The sequence below is a fragment of the Canis lupus genome, chromosome 18, assembly GCF_048164855.1.
Source record: "Canis lupus baileyi chromosome 18, mCanLup2.hap1, whole genome shotgun sequence".
Taxonomy (NCBI): Eukaryota; Metazoa; Chordata; class Mammalia; order Carnivora; family Canidae; genus Canis; species Canis lupus.
In genome coordinates this window covers 38,149,312-38,168,378 of record NC_132855.1, presented here as the reverse complement: position 1 = coordinate 38,168,378, position 19,067 = coordinate 38,149,312, and the positions used below count along the sequence as shown (strand labels likewise).

The following is a 19,067-nucleotide window of genomic DNA, read 5'->3' as shown; positions in this document are numbered from 1 at the left end:
CAGCCCTTCTTTTGCATCTAAAATCTCAATTGTTAAGCCTAAAAATCTTTCTTTTTAAAATGCTCCTCAAGTGATTTTGATTCCATATCATGTTTGGAAAACAGTTGACATTGAGAACTTCCTTCCACTTAATTTTAGTATATTAGAAGCTCCTGTAATGTGCAACTTAGTTACACAATGTCTTCCAACCTGGTCTACTTCAGCACTCTTGTTAAGAATCTGAATAGTTGAGAGTGCTGATTTTTGCCAAAAATCAGAGTAAGATTTTGGGTGCATTGTACCCATATGAGATGTCTATTTTATCCCAGGAACAAGAAAGAAAAATGGGAGTAAACAGAAATTTAGTCATAAAGCCACAATCTTTGAGGTTAAGAGGATGGGGTAAAAGCAACAGGGATGAGCCAGCATATGTTGATTGATAATGCTCTGGAGGAGGAGGGGTAAGAGGATGGTAGCCATCCAGCAGCATCACAAGATATTTTTTAATTAAAAACAAATATTTAATAACAGTTTTCCCTCCACTCACCCCAGAACAGGTGTGTTGCTAAAATAATGTCACCTCAGCGAAGAAAACTAACCATAATTATGTCACTAATTTACTACAAACGATAAATCCCCCATGCTGCAGAAGTAGACTTGTTCTGAAACTCAGTGTCTTTTGGGAAATGATAGGGTAGCAGGTTAGTATTCATAGTTACTGGAGCTGGATCAGCACTTTCTTCACATATTCACTTTCTTGCAGCTCTTCCCCTTGTCACTCACAGTGCCTTCTATGGCTTGCTTTCTCCCCTGCTACCAGGAGTAGACTATAGCAGTGGAAAATTCATTTAGACTGTGTCCTTCTGAGACTGTGAAGTGATTATATCTGGTATTAAGGTGAGGGAAGTCACAGCCAGTACAAAAAGAAAATCAGAACCAGTGTGCTAGAAGGGAAAGTGTCAGAGAATCAGAAGATGTGGGGAATTGCTTACAGTGCGGCTCCTAGATGATATCTCAGTTTAAGTGTTTGCTAATGCTACCTTAACAACCTTTCTTTAGTTTTATTGCTTCAGTCTTATACTGCTAATCTTTTTACATGTACCTTAAGAAATTTGGAGTTATATCTTTCATTCACTTTTCTTGGCTTCATGTTTTCAATTCATGGGACTTCTGAATTAACTCTATTGTGGGTAAAGTCTTAATAATACACACTTATTTTAAAGAAAGAATTCCAGATTCTTGAATAGTTCTCTTCAGCTTTTTTTTCTTATATAATGATTCAGCAATTCTGTACGTTACTCAGTGCTCATCATAATAAGTGTACTCTTAATCTCCTTTATGTTTCACCCATCCCCCACTCACTTCCCTTCTGCCAACCACCAGTTCTCTGTATTTTAAGGCTCTGGTTTTGCTCTCTCTCTCTTTTTTAATTTCCTTGCTTTGTTTCTTAAATTAAACATATGGGTGAAACCCTATGGTATTTGTCTTTCCCTGACTTATTTAATGTTACAACCTCTAGATACACCCATGTTGTTGCAAGTGGAAAGATCTCCTTTTTTATGACTGAGTAATATTCCGGTGTGTGCATATGTGTGAGTGTGTGTGTGTGTGTGTGTACATGCACACGCACATGCGCCACATCTTCTTTATCCATTCATCTATGGACACTTGGGTTGCTTTAATATCTTGCCTATGTAAATAATGCTGCAGTATACATTGGGGTGCATATATCTTCATATTAGCATTTTTAATTTTCTTTGGATAAATATCCACTAGTGGAATTACTGGATCATATGGTAATTCTATATTTAATTCTTCAAGGGACCTCCATACTGTTTTCCACAGTAGTGAAACCAACAGTATACGAGGTTCCTTTTTTTTCCACATCCTCACCAACACTTGTTATTTCTTGCCTTTTTGATTCTGGCCATTCTGACAAGTGTAGAGTGATATTTCATTGTGGTTTTGATTTGCATTTCCCTGATGATTAGTAATGTTTAGTATCTTTTGATGTATCTGTTGACTATATGTCTTCTTTGGGAAAATATCTCTTCAGGTCCTCTGCTCATTTTAATCAGATTAAATGGGGGGTTTTGGTGTGGAGTTGTGGAAGTTCTTTCTGTGGTTCAGCTATTAACTCGTTATCGGATATATCATTTGCAAATAATCTTGAGAGTTTTAGAGTTTCAAAAGAATCACTTAAACCAGGAAGGGTATTTTCCCTGGGGTTGCAGATTACACCTTTGTTATAAGGATTTCACTAAAGACCAATCTGAAGAAGGAAAAGAGGACAGTAACAAGGGAGAACTTGAGACCCCTCTCAGGGAAAATAGTAACAATACTTGGTAAACTTGTTTCTGCTTTTCCTCTAGGAAATTTTATAGGATAGCTGAGTGGGACATATATACTCTTCACCCATGAAGGCCTACCTTTCTGAACCTTAGAATGCAGTTAAGATAGAGCAAAGGAAGTAAGTAAACCAGTACCTGCCAGTTTCATGTGGGTAATTTACTTCTGCCTTATTACTGAGCAACTTTGCTCACATGGTCTTTCTTTTACCTCCACTTCTCCTTGGGGTAATCCTTCTCAAATTACTACTTAATAGAGGGCCTGAGAATCGAGATGCAAGATGAACATGGTATAGTTCCATGGCCTGATAATTTTATTTATAGAATTAAGGATAAATATTTTTGCATTAAATATACATATATTAAATATGTATTAAGGATATAGTAAAAGGTCACATGCAGTTTTTTTATATAAATTTTTTGCTACAGTAAATATTGATACAAAATATATAAATCATAAACATAGAGTTTGGTGATTATCACAAAGATAACAAACTATGTAACCATTAATTTATTTTGATATTAGCATACTTTCTTTTTGTAAGTTTGATACATCTTTTTCCATCCTTTTGCTCTTAGCTTTCTGAATATATTTAATGTATACCTCTTATAAGCAACATGTTGTTTATTTTTTCACTAATCTGGGCTGGCAATCTTTATCTTTTAGAGTTTTCAGTCTTTTTTACATTAATATCATTGGTGATATATTTGCATTAAAATAAACCATATTACCTTTTTTTTTTCTGTTTTTCACCTATTTTGTATCCACTTCTCTTTTTTCCTGGTCTTATTATTTTATTATTTCATTTTTTCTGTTTTAGTTATATAGCCTTTTACTAATTTTTTAAATGATTACACTAGCAATTATATTATACATCTTTTAGTCTTTTAAAGCCTAAACATTTGTACTTTCACCACTTCTGGACAACAAAATTATTTTAGAACTGTGTCCTCCTTACAATTTTTGTACCACTTATGTCATTTGTTTTAACAATGATAGTAATAATGTCTCACAGGATATTATATCATATATACTAACATATATAATATATACTATGTAATATAAAAGAGAAAAAAGGTAAGTTTAGGTATTTTGACAGCAAAAAAGAACATGGCAAGCAGGCTTGGGTTCACAAAGGATTCTGGTGGGAAGAACAGGAAATTCTGTGTGCAAAAAACACTGACCTATTTACCATATCCCACCCTAACAATGATTCTCCAAGTTACTACTCATCTATTTTATAGAATTGTCCATAAGGGGAAAAAAAAAAAAGAATTGTCCCTAATTGTGTTTTAGCAACTGAAGGGATAAAATATTAGAAATGTTCTCCTATAGGGAAGGAATTAATTTTCCCATCTGGCTAAAAGTAATCAACTTTTTTTTTTTTTTTTTAAGTTATCAAGTCTTTTTCTTTTAACTCATGGTAGGTATTGATTCCTTTATAAATTATAACTTCCTGCTAATTTTTTTCTTACAGAAATACACTTTCGGGAAATGGCCTCTAAATCTTGGGTGAATTTTTTAACCTTCCTTTGTGGATCAGCAATTGGATTTGTTTTATGTTCTCAGCTATTTAGTATTTTGTTGGGAGAACAGAATGATGCCCAGCCCAATATTCTTCATAATGATCCTCATGCTAGGCATTCAGATGATAATGGACAGAATCATCTAGAAGGACAGATGAACTTCAATGCAGATTCTAGCCAACATAAAGGTATGGTTCACTTTATTAAGGATTAAACAGAAACAGTATTTTTCAGTCTGTGTAAGTGTTGTGAGAATTGGAAAAAGCTATTAATGTGAATTTTGTTATACACAGTGTCTTTTGATGAAAATGAGCTCAATTCCTGGTATTTAATGACAATTCTTAGTTCACCTCAGGAACTAAAAATTTATTTCAGGGGTAAGATATTTAATTTTGAATTTATTCTTTACTGTCTTTATCTTAGCCCAGTTCCAAACACTGTGAAAAAACATTAACATAATTCAAAGATCTCTGCAAATATGATATATTTGACAAGAAAGAATACAACAGCTCAAGAACAATTGGAATCCTGGGATGCAGAGGGTCCCTCCATTAAGAATGGTTTCTTTATCTTTTTGGGAGTAAATTACTTCTTTCTGACCTCTCAAGCAGAGGCTGAGGAATAAAGAGTACCACATTCTGATTGAGTTTTATGAACTTAGAAGTACATATACATACCATTATGAATTATGTTATATTGTGTAAATGTTTCTATGACCCTGATTCAGCTCTGAGTAGGTGCTCTGTGTTCTTATCATAGAGCAGTTTGATTACTGTACACTTCCTCTATAGCATTGCTCCAGATTGTTAAAGAACTGATTGGTGCCATGCTTGTCTACCACTAACAGGCTATCAGGTCACTGCAGGCACATATATTAGGTACCTACTTGTCCTGCTCCATGGTCCACATCTAAGCTAGAAATTATGAAGTCATGGTAGGTGTTTTCCTTTGCTTACCAATCAATCCCATTTGTCTTAAGTTCTAACATTCTACTTCTTTACCATTTTTTCAGATTTCCTCTCTCCAACTATTTCCCCTAGTTCGGGCCTTCAGTTATACCCATGTACCTGGACTCAACCAAACTTCACTATACTGTTTGTCTTTCCTCATTTAAAGACCTATTCTCTGCATCATTTCTGTTTTCCTCATCTTGCTTTATCTCCTCTTTTCTTTCCAGCCAAGTTCCCATCCCACTGTTCTATAGGATTTATCAACCACTGCTTTCTTTTTCCTCAGCACATTACATTGAACCCTTTCACATACCTCTGTTACAGCATCTCTCTTAGTATGTGTCAAGTGCTGGTTTGCGTGCCAAGGTCCACTACAAAGCTGTGAGTTCTTCTGTAGCAGGACTGTGCTGTATTCATCGTTTCATCTCCTATGCCAGTATATACCTACAACAAAGTAATTAATGAATGAAAAATTAACAAAATGAGAAAGAATATCTGCCAGATCCCAGCAGTGGGGAGAAGGGTGTCTTGTCTTGTTCTCAAAGTGAAACATTGAGAATTCCTGCATCTACCATTTTCCCTATGCATCCAGTGTTTTGTCTACAGCCAGGAGATTGGGCTCCTCAAGTACATGAAATATGAGTGCTCCCTGAGTGAAAGTAGAGTGATTTTGTCTGTTTTTGAATTCTGAATTATTGCTTTTTCCGAGGGACGTGAGAATATTTTCTGTCCATGCCCAGCCTAGCCCAACCTGTGTTACCTCTCTATCAGTTAACTAGAAATGTATGCTTCCAGTGGTTAATTTTTCACAGGACTGAGCTTTTGTAACTCACTGGGTTGATGTTAACCTTAAGGATATGCTTTCCTCAGGATTCTGCCTAGAGCATTACTACAAAAAGTGTGGTTTTGCAGACTCATGCTGGTCTACAACTATGTAGGTATTGAAATTGGGATTAAACAGTTAGAAACTTTCATGGTAATTTAACAGTAATTTTGTCTAAAAAAATAAGAATTAGGATTTGTTACTTTTTTTTAGTTTTATTTTTCTAGTAATTCATTTTTAGCATATTTATAAAAGAATGGGTCTCTAACCATTGGAAATAAAAATTGATCCTCCACCAAGCACTTAAGGTCTAGAATCTTAAAATTGGACTCTTCCTTTAAAACAGTGATACTCGGAATGTGATCCTAGCCTTGACAGTCTGAGTTGTTTGTTACTAGTGTGCACCCAAATAAGGAGCTTGCACAAAGATAGAACTCATTTAAACTCACTGCTTAGTTAAGTGGACTTCTGGGGGTGGGGGGGAGGCGTATAATAAGACTTCCTTGGTGAAAGAAGTAATATGGTACTTTATATTCTGGCATAAGCTTCCTCCTCTTTACAAAAGAGTACTTTGAAAAACACTGCTCTAGACAGTCTTGAAAATATGACTGCTACCTGTTCTGTTTCTCACTGATGGATTTGCATTTTGGAATGAAATATGTTACTATCAGCAGTAACCTCAACTCTGCAGCATGTTTTTTCCTGTCTTCAGAAGCTTATTTAGAGCTCTGAGAAATTCCTGTCTATGTTCTGTTGAGAACCAGTTGAATCTTTGTAGAATGAAGTGAAAAGCAGAGTGTCCAAGACTGTGCTTTGTATGTATACAAATCTCCAAGAGAACTTGTTAAAATGCAGTTAGATTGAGTAGGTCTGAGGTGGAGCCTGAGATGCTGCATTTCTTACAAGCACCCAGGTGATACTGATGCCTGATGCTGTTTGGTCAATGAACCATCATTTGAGTAGTAAGAATTTAAGTCATAGTGGCAATTCTTGCTAACTCCAATGGATCTCCTGGATAAGATTGACAAGAAACCAATAAATCAGAATGTCAATTCATATTAGGTTGAGTTTTGCTTTCAGCCAAATTACTAATGGTAGAAAGGTAAATAGAAGGGGGTTTTTGAAATTGTTTAAGAAAACTTTTCTTCAACATAATTTATTTGAGTTTTACATCCATGTAAATATAACTCTAAAAATTTTTTGTTTAATAGATGAGAACACAGACATCGCTGAAAACCTCTATCAGAAGGTTAAAATTCTTTGCTGGGTTATGACAGGGCCTCAAAATCTAGAGAAAAAGGCCAAACACGTCAAAGCTACATGGGCCCAGCGTTGTAATAAAGTGTTATTTATGAGTTCCGAAGAAAATAAAGACTTCCCTGCTGTGGGATTAAAAACCAGAGAAGGCAGAGACCAACTGTACTGGAAAACAATTAAAGCTTTTCAGTATGTTCATGATCATTATTTAGAAGATGCTGATTGGTTTATGAAAGCAGATGACGATACGTATGTTATACTAGATAATTTAAGATGGCTTCTCTCAAAATACAACCCTGAAGAACCCATTTACTTTGGGAGAAGATTTAAGCCCTATGTAAGACAGGGCTACATGAGTGGAGGAGCAGGATATGTACTGAGCAAAGAAGCCTTGAGGAGATTTGTTGATGCATTTAAAACAGACAAATGTACACACAGTTCCTCCATTGAAGACTTAGCTTTGGGGAGATGCATGGAAATTATAAATGTAGAAGCAGGAGACTCCAGAGATACCACTGGAAAAGAAACTTTTCATCCTTTTGTACCAGAACACCACTTAATCAAGGGTTATCTACCTAGAACCTTTTGGTACTGGAATTATAACTATTATCCTCCTGTAGAGGTAAGTTTAGAAATTTTATTACTATATAAATACTTAGACTGACTTTTGTTTACTTGGAAAAAAAAAACTAACAAATAATATGTTTCTTTAGCACCAATAACTAAGAATCTCCTTTGCTCTTTTTATGTAAAGTGTCAATGTATAACAAAAAAAAAAAAATGAGAACATGTCAGTAGTAGTAATTCAATAAATATTGCTGTTATTTATCTACTATTTATTGCTTATGTCAGGCACTAAAAATATAGCAGTAAATATGGCCAAGTTCCAGTTCTCATGAACTTGATAACATTATATTATGAACTGGGTACAGAGACATACAGTAAACAGGCACACTAGTAAAGATAAAATATGATTTTAGGTAGTGATAAGTGCCGCAATGTAAAATGAAGCCAGGTAAGGGGATATAGAGTGACCCTGAGTGGAGTGGAGTGTCCTAGTCTGGGTGATTAAGGAAAGTGTCTCTAAGAGGTAACTTCTGAACAGAAATCTGAGTGATGTTAGAGAGCAGGCTGTATGAAGAGCCTTCTGGGCTTCAGGAACAATGTATGAAAAGACTCTGAGGTTCAAAAAGACTTAGATTCAAGTCTTTTCCCACTTAATAGTTCAGTAACTTTTAATGGACAGAATTTGCCAGACTTCTGAGCCAGAGTTGCCTCATTTATAAAATGGACCTGATCTACCTGTTTCATTCAGTTGTGATTACGGTATAGCATAGTACCTATCACACTGTAAGCACGTAATAAGCCTCTCATTTAATACCTTAGCCTTCATTCCTGAGGATTTTATCTAAAATACATTATTTTATCAAATATATAGCTAAAAGTTTGAGAAGAATTAATATCCTGTATACCCACCAACTAGCTTCACCAAATATTAATCTTTGCCACATTTGCTTCCTTTTTTTTATAAGAAAATGGTATAGATACAGTTGAGGCCTCTGTACCCTCCAATCCAGTTCTCTTATCTCCTTCCTGAGTGTTAACCACTATCATGAATTTAGTATTCTTCATTACCTTGCATGTTTGTATCTTTTTTTCCTACATGTTTATTTGTCTATAAATAATATATAGTATTATTTTGTAGGTTTTTAAATAAATGGAATTATTCCCTATATATCTTTGAACATTTGCCCTTTGTATACAACATTAAAATTTATCAACATTAATATATGTGCTTCATTAATTTAGGCTGCTGTACAATCTAATGTGAGTATACAATAATTTATCCATTCTTCTACTATACACATTTAGTAGGTTGTTTCCAGTTTGTCATTGTTACGAGCATTGCAGCAGTGAGTGACTGAAGAAGACTAGGAATCATGAAACCTAGCTTTTAGATTCAGATCTGTTATTGATTAATAATGCATGTAGACAAGTCATTAGTACTCGACACCTTCTTTTTTTCTGGTCCTAAGATACAAATAATACACTTCATGTTAACATTCTCATCTTTACAAGCCAGTGTTTTCAAATTATCTAGGACAGGGGGATCCCTGGATGGCTTAGCGGTTAAGCATCTGCCTTTGGCCCAGGGCGTAGTCCTGGAGTCCCAGGATCGAGTTCCACATCGGGCTCCCTGCATGGAGCCTGCTTCTCTCTCTGCCTGTGTCTCTGCCTCTGTCTCTATCTCACATGAATAAATAAATAAAATCTTAAAAAAGAAAAAATAAAGAAACAAATTAGGACAGTGGTTCTCAACTGCAGGCTTTTTTTTTTTTTTTTTTTTTTTTGCTTCCCAAAGGACATTTGGCAAAGTCTAGAGACATTTTTTGGTTGTTAACTGGGAGACTGGCATTGAGTGGAAGTTGCTACTGGCATCTAGTGGGTAGAAACCCACAGGACTGTAAACCTACTAGATGCTAAATGTCTCACAGTGCTTGGGATAGCCTCCCACAATAAAGAATTATCTGACCTAAAATGTCAGTTACACTTAACACTGAGGTTAAGAAACCTTGACCTAGAACATTTGACCTAATCTTTAGACAATCAGCATTAAAGGAAACATTGAAGCAAATCACTACTGCTTCTGATGTCAACCACTAGAATGTTCTTGGTACTTATACAGACACAATAGTTTTCCTTACAGTAATTCTGCATTTATTTATTCATTTACTTATTTTTTTAATTCTGCATTTAATGGGTGACAAAATTGAGGCTCAGAAAAGGCAAGTAATTTGTCCTGGTAATAGCCTAGGCATTATTATAAACCATGCCTATAAACTCTTGTGATTTCCATCATGAGCTCCCCTCCATGATTAATATATGTACCCCCAAAGGGGTTGGGGGCTGAGGGATGTTAGAATAAATATTCTACTGTTGGGATAAAATTCCACTTTAATAAATGAACAGTTTTAAGTTCAGTTCTATGTAATGAGTCTAAAACCTTATGCTAGCATTCTATTGTGGATGCAACAATTTCCTAAACTATAAAACAGATGTATTCCTAATTCTGCTTTGTGATAGTCTGTTTTTGTTTGGTTCTACTGAGGTACTACTTTGAATTTTTTTTTTAATGTAAACTTTTCTTAGTATAATATGACCCTTAGTATAATTCTGTACCCTTTTCCATATAAAGATCTATAAAACTTAAGAACATTGCAAGTACATATAACAAAGACATTTAAATGCATGTAAGATTTTATTTACTAGGAGTATCTGCTTCATACAGTAATAGCAAAAGGACGTCATAATTGTCACTGTTTTTGTAAACAGTAAAATATCCTTCTTGCCCTTAAGAGTTCTACTCACAATTTCCACCTACTGATAGGGTATACCTAACAATATAATTTCTATGAGCAAAATAAATATTTCTGTGGTATATCTTTTGTTTAAATTGCAGTGGTTTTTGAAATGGATGCCAAATTTACATTTTTTCTATAAAAGTTTATTCAATTATATTGAAGACAATAAAATAGACTTGGAAGCACCAAAATTGACCCAGCTTTCTAATGATGCCTCTTCTTCCCCAGGAGGTTCTATACAAACACAATGTGAATCAAACTTCTGTTATTGCTCATCCATCATTTAATAAATTTTCGTCTCCAAAAGTGAGAAGAATATTTACTGTTTTCAGAGTTGAAATATTACTCAGAAATAATACTATTTTCTGAATTATTAACTCTGAAATTACTGCTGTTTTCAGAGTTATCCTAAATCTCATACATACACTTTTGCTCTGTAGTAGTCACTACAAACACAGTGTGGAAAATTTTTATTTTAGCAAGTCACTATATGAGATATTACAGTTAATCAAAGAGTTACATTCTTAAGTTGGTTAGTTGTTTAAAACTTAACTTCTTCATACAGTTCCCTTTTCCTACCACCTTCTCACTTCCCTAGAAGTGAGTTTATTCCCTAGGACTAAAGTCTGTTTCCTAGGAATAGAGTTTTCACCAGATAATTTATAATCAGTCTTTATACAGAGGATTTAAACTAGTGTATATGTGTGTAATAGTGTATACATACACACTTATATAGATATGCCCCTAAATGTGAAATTGCTTTTGTTGTAGGTTAGAAATGACCAAGTAGGATCTATTCTATTCTTCAATTCTATTAACTGTAAGCCATCTGAAACTTACTGATATATGGTCAAGGTTGAGAGCTCCTGATTTTTCCAAGTTGTTAACTGATCATTCCAGTACCAATTTTTATTTTCAGTAGTGATTTAAAATAATCTCCTTTATCACATACTATAGTGTTTCTTACAATAGGATTGGTATCTGGTATTTCACTTCTGTTCCATCATCCTATTTGGTTTTGCCTTAAGCACCATATTGTTTTGAACCTCCTAACTTTACAGAATTTTGAAATTATTAATCTAAGAGTATATATTCCTTTATATCCTTTTTCTTTCAAACTACTTTGGTAACGTGCATGCCTTTACGTATTTATCAATTTAGGAACAATGAATGCCTGGTATTATTAAAATTTATTTTAGATGGCTTAGTAAGCTTTATAGTTTTCTCCAGATTTTATTTCTTCTTAAATATCTCCCTATGCTTTTAATTTTTTTTTTTTTTTTTTTACCTGAACTCTCTTGAGTTTTGGTAGTAACCATTATTATATGCAAAGAGATATTTTGTTCCTAATATTATAGCTGTTTTCTTTTATTGTCTTTTATTTTATTGCTTATAAATCTTAACAGTATCCTGGTCATCTAGCAAAAAAAAAAAAAAAAAACAAAAAAAAACAATAATGCAATAGAGTGAAATGTAATTAATGCAGTAAATCTTATCAAAAATATAGTATATCAGGGTCATATAAAGTTGCTTTCAGAGAGGTTCAACAATTTAAAATTAATTGCTATTAGTCTAGTCTTTTAGTTTTAATACACACTGGCTAGTATAGTAGCTTCTAGCCAGGTATGACTGTTGAGTATTTATAAAGTATGGCTAGGCCAAATTGAGATATACTGTCGGTATAAAATCCATTCCTAATTTCAAGAACTTAGCACAAATAAAAAGAACAATTTCATTAATGATTTTTAAAATATTGCATGTTGAAAAAAATAGATTTATTCATTTAAAATATATTCAAAATAATTCCCATTTTTTAAATTACATTTTAAATGTGGCCACTAGATTTTAAACTGCATCATGTGGCTCACATATATCTATTGGACAGAGCTGATTTGATGATCACAAGTTGACTTATAATTTTACTTTTCAGATTTGTTCCTATCCTTACATTGCCTAATTGTGTTAAGAAGTAGGCAGCAAATAATTTTCCAGTGCTACATGGTTGTTCAGAACCCCACATATTCAGCATTTGTTTCAAAGGGAAGTTCATAGAGAAAGCCATAGAAAATACAGTGGACAATTCCCTGATAATTTTTACTGCATTATAAGCTATCTACTTCCAAATATGAATTATTAAATGTTCAGTATGGATCTTCTCTGGAAACTTACCAGAATATCTTTCTTCTTGAGTCCCTGCAAAGACATTAGATAAAGTGTGAACGTTTTGTTGGAGTCACCTGGGTGAAGCATTCTCTAGATACCAAAATGACCTTACAGCTGTTTAATTCTAGGACCAGTTTTTAAATTTTTTTTCTGCTATGTTCTTGCTTTTTTTGTTGTTTGTTTGTTGTATTTTTTATTATCTTGTTTTTGTCTTTTTTTTTTTTTTTTTAAGATTTTATTTATTCATGAGAGACACAGAGAGAGAGAGGCAGAGACACAGGCAGAGGGAGAAGCAGGCTCCATGCAAGGAACCTGATGTGGGACTCGATCCCGGGTCTCCAGGATCCCACCTTGGGTTGCAGGCAGCGCTAAACTGCTGCGCCACCGGAGCTGCCCCTGGTTTTGTCTTTTTTAAACCTGTTTTTCATACTAACTGTGTTAGGAATCTGTGAGAATTATATATCTGGACAAATGTGTAACACTTACTGAGGGCCACCTAAATATGACTATTTTGTCAAAAATAATGTCAACATTTATTGGACTTTCCTATAGGTCAAGATGGTTGCAAACATTTTATAAACATTATCTCTTTTAAATAGCCATCTTTTGCAGATGGGGAAATTGAAGCTTATAGATATTAAGTAACTTGCCCAAGGTCAGACACTAGTAGGCAGAATTTGACCCTAGTAGACAAACTTTAGATTCAAACTTAGATTTGACTCAGCACTTCCTCTCATAAATACTACACTGTTTTGGTTGATGTGCAGATGAAGTATTAGGTTGCAGGCACATTATGGGTAAGGCTTTTGTAGTCCTTGAATGTTCCAAAGATGTCTTCCTGGGGTTGAGCCAAACAAAAAGTTATAGACAGAACTTATGAAGAGAAAGCAAAACTCAAAAATGGAGCTTCATCCTTTGTATAGTTGCCCCTTTCATTTGAGAATTCTCAAGATAGATAGATATATACATATATATATATATATTTTTTTTTTTTTTTTTTGCAAAACCCTATAGAATATGAGAGAATATTATTTCAGGTAGATATATTTTAGCAGTTTTCATGTTTAGTTTTAAATCTAAAAACTCTTGGTTTCTTCCACAGGTCTAATAAATAAGGTGCCTCTGCTTTACCTTGCCAGCTTTAATGCTTGAATTCTGTTAAAATTAATGTTTCCTTTATCAGTATGTGAATATTGTATGTTAACTATGTATTATATCTTAATAATGCCTGTTTCCACTACTTTTTTAGGGTCCTGGTTGCTGTTCTGATCTCGCAGTTTCATTTCACTATGTTGATCCTACAACTATGTATGAGTTAGAATACCTCGTTTATCATCTTCGTCCATATGGTTATTTATACAGATATCAACCTGCCTTACCTGAGAATATACTAAAAGAAAAAAGTCGAGCGTACAAAAATGAAGATCCAAAAGTACAGTGAGAACCCTTGAAAGAAAAACATAAATGAAGAGGTAAAATGTCTAACATTGCACTGAAGAACTTCTACATTTCTGATACAGAACACTGGAATCCCAGTGAGGAATTCTTCCTAAGTGAACATTCCATATTAGAGAAATCTTTCATATGAATGACTGTAAACTGAAGCTTTAAGTGAGCTGTGAAGTCTGTTAAAATGTGTTTTGATACATATATATATATATGTGTGTGTGTAAGTATATATATATAGATATATATATATGTATATATCTATATATATGAAAAACTTGTGTTTTTAAAATGGTGGCCAGGCAGAGGAACTAGAAATGAGATTTTTGTTTTCTATTCTTGACCACATGTATTATTTTCACAGAGAAACTAGAACATTTAAATTTTCTAAAACTACACTGCACATATTAGTAACACATGATGCTAAATAGATCTGCCTTAAAGAAAATTTTAGAAATATTGTTGCGTAATATTATTTATAAACTCAAGATATGAGTTTATATTTGCAGTATGATATAAATGAACCAAACCCACACCCCCACACACTCACACATGCAGTTTTTGTCTAATGAAAATTTTCCTGTGACTATAATTGGCAATATTTCTTCCGGGCAAGGTTAAAGTAAGAATGGCACTTGTCCTAAAGTGCATTAATAAAGCCACATTTTGAAATTATATGGGCCTTGACTGTATTATATACTTGGTTCTAATTAGTAGTTAATGTTTTACTGAGTCCCCGTTGTCTCTTTTCTAAATATGTTTATTCTTGAATATGATTTTAATTATTAATATTTATGTACTCAAAACATTAATAGCATTCTATAAACACATTTTAAAATATTTTGTTCCCAAATTTACCCATTGTTAATTGTGGGTAACTAATAAATAGTAAATTTAATGCTATTTGGGGATGCTTTTCTTAGATCAGAAGCACTCTCAGGAATTACTAAGTGACATTTTAAATGGAATATGTAAAACTCTTTTCAACTACATAATTATAGTTCCTTTTATCATTTTGTTGAGAGTTGAGAATTATGTTTGTGCCTTTCATAACTTGTTTAAAGCAAGGTTAAGACATTCATTTTTAGGCTCTGAGGTGGCTATTAGTTGGCATTGGCAAAATAATTTGAATATACGAGTTTGATCAGAGGTCATTAAAAACATTAGAAATACAGAGTGCTTAAACAAACTGAAATATGCCAGATGTTAAAAGACCAAATACTTAATTCATGAACAACAGCCTGAATTTTGATGCTGACTTACTATTTGGGGGTTTGTTTATTGATTGGTTTTTGGTTTTGCCAATGGATAATTCTAATGGAGCAGAATACCATTCAACACTGTCATCAAAAATATATTCATAAATATTTCATTCTAATTTTAGTGACCTTCTATTTAAAGGATTTCTGGAAGGAAAGAATATTTTGCAGACTTTCTATAAGATTATCTTAAATGTAACAAATGATTTACATTTTTTATGTTTATCATCATGCTAATTTTACATGGCTTTCATGCCCTTGAATCTGCTGCTTAGCTAAAGAGTTTATATTTATTGTGCCAAAACATGTCAAAAATCATCTCTTTGGATGGTGTATTGAAAAGATGTTCATCTTGGTGACAATTAGTGGTAATTATGGATTATTCTGTTCACACAGTGAAAAGTCACACCTGTTTTTACCTTAAATTGTCTTTTTTTTTTTTTCATAGCACTATCATCTGCCAGAATTTCAAGGCATTCATTCTGTTCTTTAAACAACTCTTCACCTTGGTGTCGATATGAAGTTATTTGCAGTCCATATATGCTACTTTCTAAAAACCTGAAAATTTACTCATAGGAAATTAACATGGTGATGAATCCTGGGATCTGGAGTCAGATTGCCTGGGTTTAAATTCTTGATCTGTCACTTATTAGTTTTGTAACCTTGAGCAATTTTAATCTCTCTGTGCCTCAATTTTCTCTATTAAGTTAAGGACAGTAATACTACCTACCTCACAGGATTTTAACAAGGATTAAATGAGTGAATATATGTACAACTTTTCGAACACTTGTCTGGCCCAGCCTATGGAGCAATAAGTATAAGGTTTTATTATTCTGTTACCTTAGAGTATAAATATTTGTTCTAAATGAATGAAAAATCTGCTTTAATCAAATTAGATATTGGAGGAAGTATTTCATACAATTCTTAAGTAATAGCTAGTTTTTATCTAATGCCTACTCTATGCCATCTAGTGTGCTTAGATATTCTGTGTGCATTAGTGTTAATCTTCACAAATTGGGTGTTCTTTCTGTATTGTAGATGAGAAAACTGAGGCTCAGAGAATTAAAGTAACTTTTCCACTGTCACAGAGCTAGTAATCACAGAGCCAGGATTTATGCTCAAAGACTGTGTGTTCTTTATACCATATCACCTTTGAGGTTAATCATTTAGTACTATTTCCAGTTTTACTTACTAACATGTGTGATCTGATACATCAGCCAGTAATAGTCATATTAACCAGGCAAATTGTCGTAGTGGCTCTCAAATTGTGGTTCTTCTTTTCTTGCCTGGGAGCTTGTTAAAATGCATATTTCAAGACCCCAGTCCCAGAAATTCTGATTCTAGCATGAGAACCGTTAGTATGCATTCTTAACAGATTCCCTTGCTCACTGGTTTTCAAAGTGTTGTCCCCAACTAGCAGTATTTGCCTCATCTGGGAACTTGGAAATGCATCCTTTCCTGGGCCCCCACCTCTGACCTCCTGAGGTGGAGGCTAGCTGTAGTGTTTAAATAAGCCCTCCTGGTGAGTCCTATTCATTCTAGTTTGGGAACCAAGGCCTGGGTGATTCTGATGCAAATGATCCTTGGGATGTGCTGAAGATTTATTGCCCCTTAAGTAGGATATCTTTCAAAGATTTAAATAAAGCAAGTTTTAAATCTGTGTTTTCCAAGATCATACCATATTAAATGTCAGAGATTTTAAAGATAACCTGAAGGGTCCGTGGATCATTCAGTTTTTGACAAAATTCTTTGGCTTCTTCAGGTTCCACTAATGTCAGGGCCCACAGTAACTAACATATTTAATTCTCCAAGCTTAGTAATTTCACAATTGGGGTGGGAAGAGTTTATTAAGAACTAGTAAGTACATACTAATTCATTAAAAGCATAGCTAAATGAGTGTCCTCACTAGTTAGTAAAAAAAATTTCTGATTGTTAATAAAAAATTTTAAATGGAGGTAGCAGAATACTACTTTATAATATATAGAATGTTTTTCTGCAAATTAATAATATCAAACTTTGATCACTGTCAAGAATCAGTTGACCCTCCATATGACCTCATACAGCAAAAAATTTTCCCAAGTATTCAGCAGAGCACATAAAACTGGATTTCATGGTGATAACTTACTGTATTTTAAATTGAGATCTTTGTCATTTGGATAAATGGTTTTAGTGTTGTTTCAAAATATAAGGCTTTTGCTATGTTTATGTTTCCCAGGAACAGTATACTGTATTTCAAGTGGGAAGTTCATAGGTGATACAAAGCAGATTTTTGTCTCAGAGTTCAATTATTTGTTTTCAAATATCTTAAATTTCAGAGGAATTTTTGTTACTGTAAGAAGATTCAAAATAAATTACTGGCCAGTTTTTGGTATTTTTTGAAATACGGTAATTGCATTTGAGCATTAAATTTGTTAACGGGTTATTTTCATAATTGTTTGAGTATTTTTCATTTCCTTGAGCCTATCAAAAATACTATCAAATGATAGTATTTTCAGATTGAGACTTGAAAAACTGTCTCACTTTATGATTAGATCAAATCTATCCTTTTGTTCTTCATTTAAATTTTCAGTTCATTAGAGTATTCTGTCTTTGACAATTCCTTCTTCTTTGTATTTGTTGCCCTTTATTTTCTTTACAACTAATTTCCATTTTCTAACTATTCTTAATGCTGCCTTTGCACGGTTAATTTGGCTGTGATTAGTGATTAGAATTTGTATCACTTACTAATAATTTTATACCTATTAACTTTAGATTTCCCTAGGAGATTGGAAGTAAAAAAATCTAAGAATAATGCCTGCTGGCTCTCAGGATACTTGCCCTACTTAAATGTCTACAGTTTTAAACTAATTCTAGATACACAATTATTAAATGAAGTAAAGTTATTTGGATTTCATTTCCTCTACCCCTTTTTCTCAAAAACAAACCAAAAAAACCTCATTTGCCTCATTTCTCTATTGTAGGCCTGACAGAAACGCTCTTATGCAAGCTGGGGGACAACCTATGGTTTATTTTATGCTAAATGTAATCTCTGTTAATTTAAAAATACAACTTATGTTTATATGTCGGAGTTGAAATAGAAGTTTTAATACAGATTTGAGTAAAAAACTTTACAAATTCTCTCCAGAGAAATCGACTCTAAAACTGGCTCCAGAAGTGAATAGTGCTCTATTTCAACTCCTTTTACCTTTTTAGCTCTCTAGTTTTTAGTTTATATCAGTTCAGTTTAAATAATTTTGCAGGGCCCTACAAATTAATAATCCATATGAAGTATATATTAGAGGGAAACTAATCTTACTGCTAAGCAGTGTGTTATATTACACAGTAAATATTTGTGTTTTGGAATTTAAAAATTATGTAAGGTAATAGTATGAATGATTTAAAAATGTTTGGTGACTTGCTTATTTTAAGTGATCCACCAATAAGTCAGGAAAAAATGTATTTTTAAATGTTTCTTAAAGTGCCTTTTGAACATTTTTAAACAATGGATTTAAACAACCACATAAAATAAATTACCATGTTTAAAGCTGTTTTATCTGATTATTTTTAACTGATATAAGAGTTACGGGAAAAAAAAAAAAGAGTTACGGGAGAAACTAAGGGGTAGTTTTTGGGTTATTTTACCAAAAAAATATTAATTTAAATTATTTTCCCATCTAAGTTATTCAATTTCAAGAGGCTTAAGTAATTTTTACTACAATATATATTATTTGTCTTAAAGCAACAAAATACTCCACCTCAAATTTTAAGTAATAACCTTAAAAAAATTAGAAACACTCTGTCATCCAGGTAAGTATATGTATATGTGGGGGATTCTTTTCTATCTCTTGGTATATTTTGATCTATCATGTACACTCAATTTATTCAACTAATGAAATAATTATGCCTAGCATCTGCTAGAAATACAGTGGTGAGCAATAGAGCCTTAATTCTGTAGCTAGACAATAAATAAGTTA

The 19,067-nt window shown here is 33.3% G+C and overlaps 1 protein-coding gene across 4 annotated transcripts in view; it reads left to right on the top strand.

Annotated features, from left to right (window-relative positions):
- The window catches only part of C1GALT1 (core 1 synthase, glycoprotein-N-acetylgalactosamine 3-beta-galactosyltransferase 1), a 38,174-nt gene extending 19,537 nt beyond the window's left edge, over positions 1 to 18,637 (top strand). For 2 of the 4 annotated variants that reach the window (XM_072784048.1, XM_072784049.1), the window contains exons 2-5: positions 2,352 to 2,449; positions 3,806 to 4,042; positions 6,839 to 7,506; positions 13,659 to 18,637. In XM_072784048.1, the coding sequence (XP_072640149.1) occupies positions 3,823 to 4,042; positions 6,839 to 7,506; positions 13,659 to 13,850 (1,080 nt within the window). In that variant the 5' untranslated portion in view covers positions 2,352 to 2,449; positions 3,806 to 3,822 and the 3' untranslated portion in view covers positions 13,851 to 18,637. The remainder of the gene's footprint in view (positions 1 to 2,351; positions 2,450 to 3,805; positions 4,043 to 6,838; positions 7,507 to 13,658) is intronic. The other 2 variants (XM_072784050.1, XM_072784051.1) reach the window with 1 other exon arrangement.
- Positions 18,638 to 19,067: the final 430 nt, after the last annotated feature.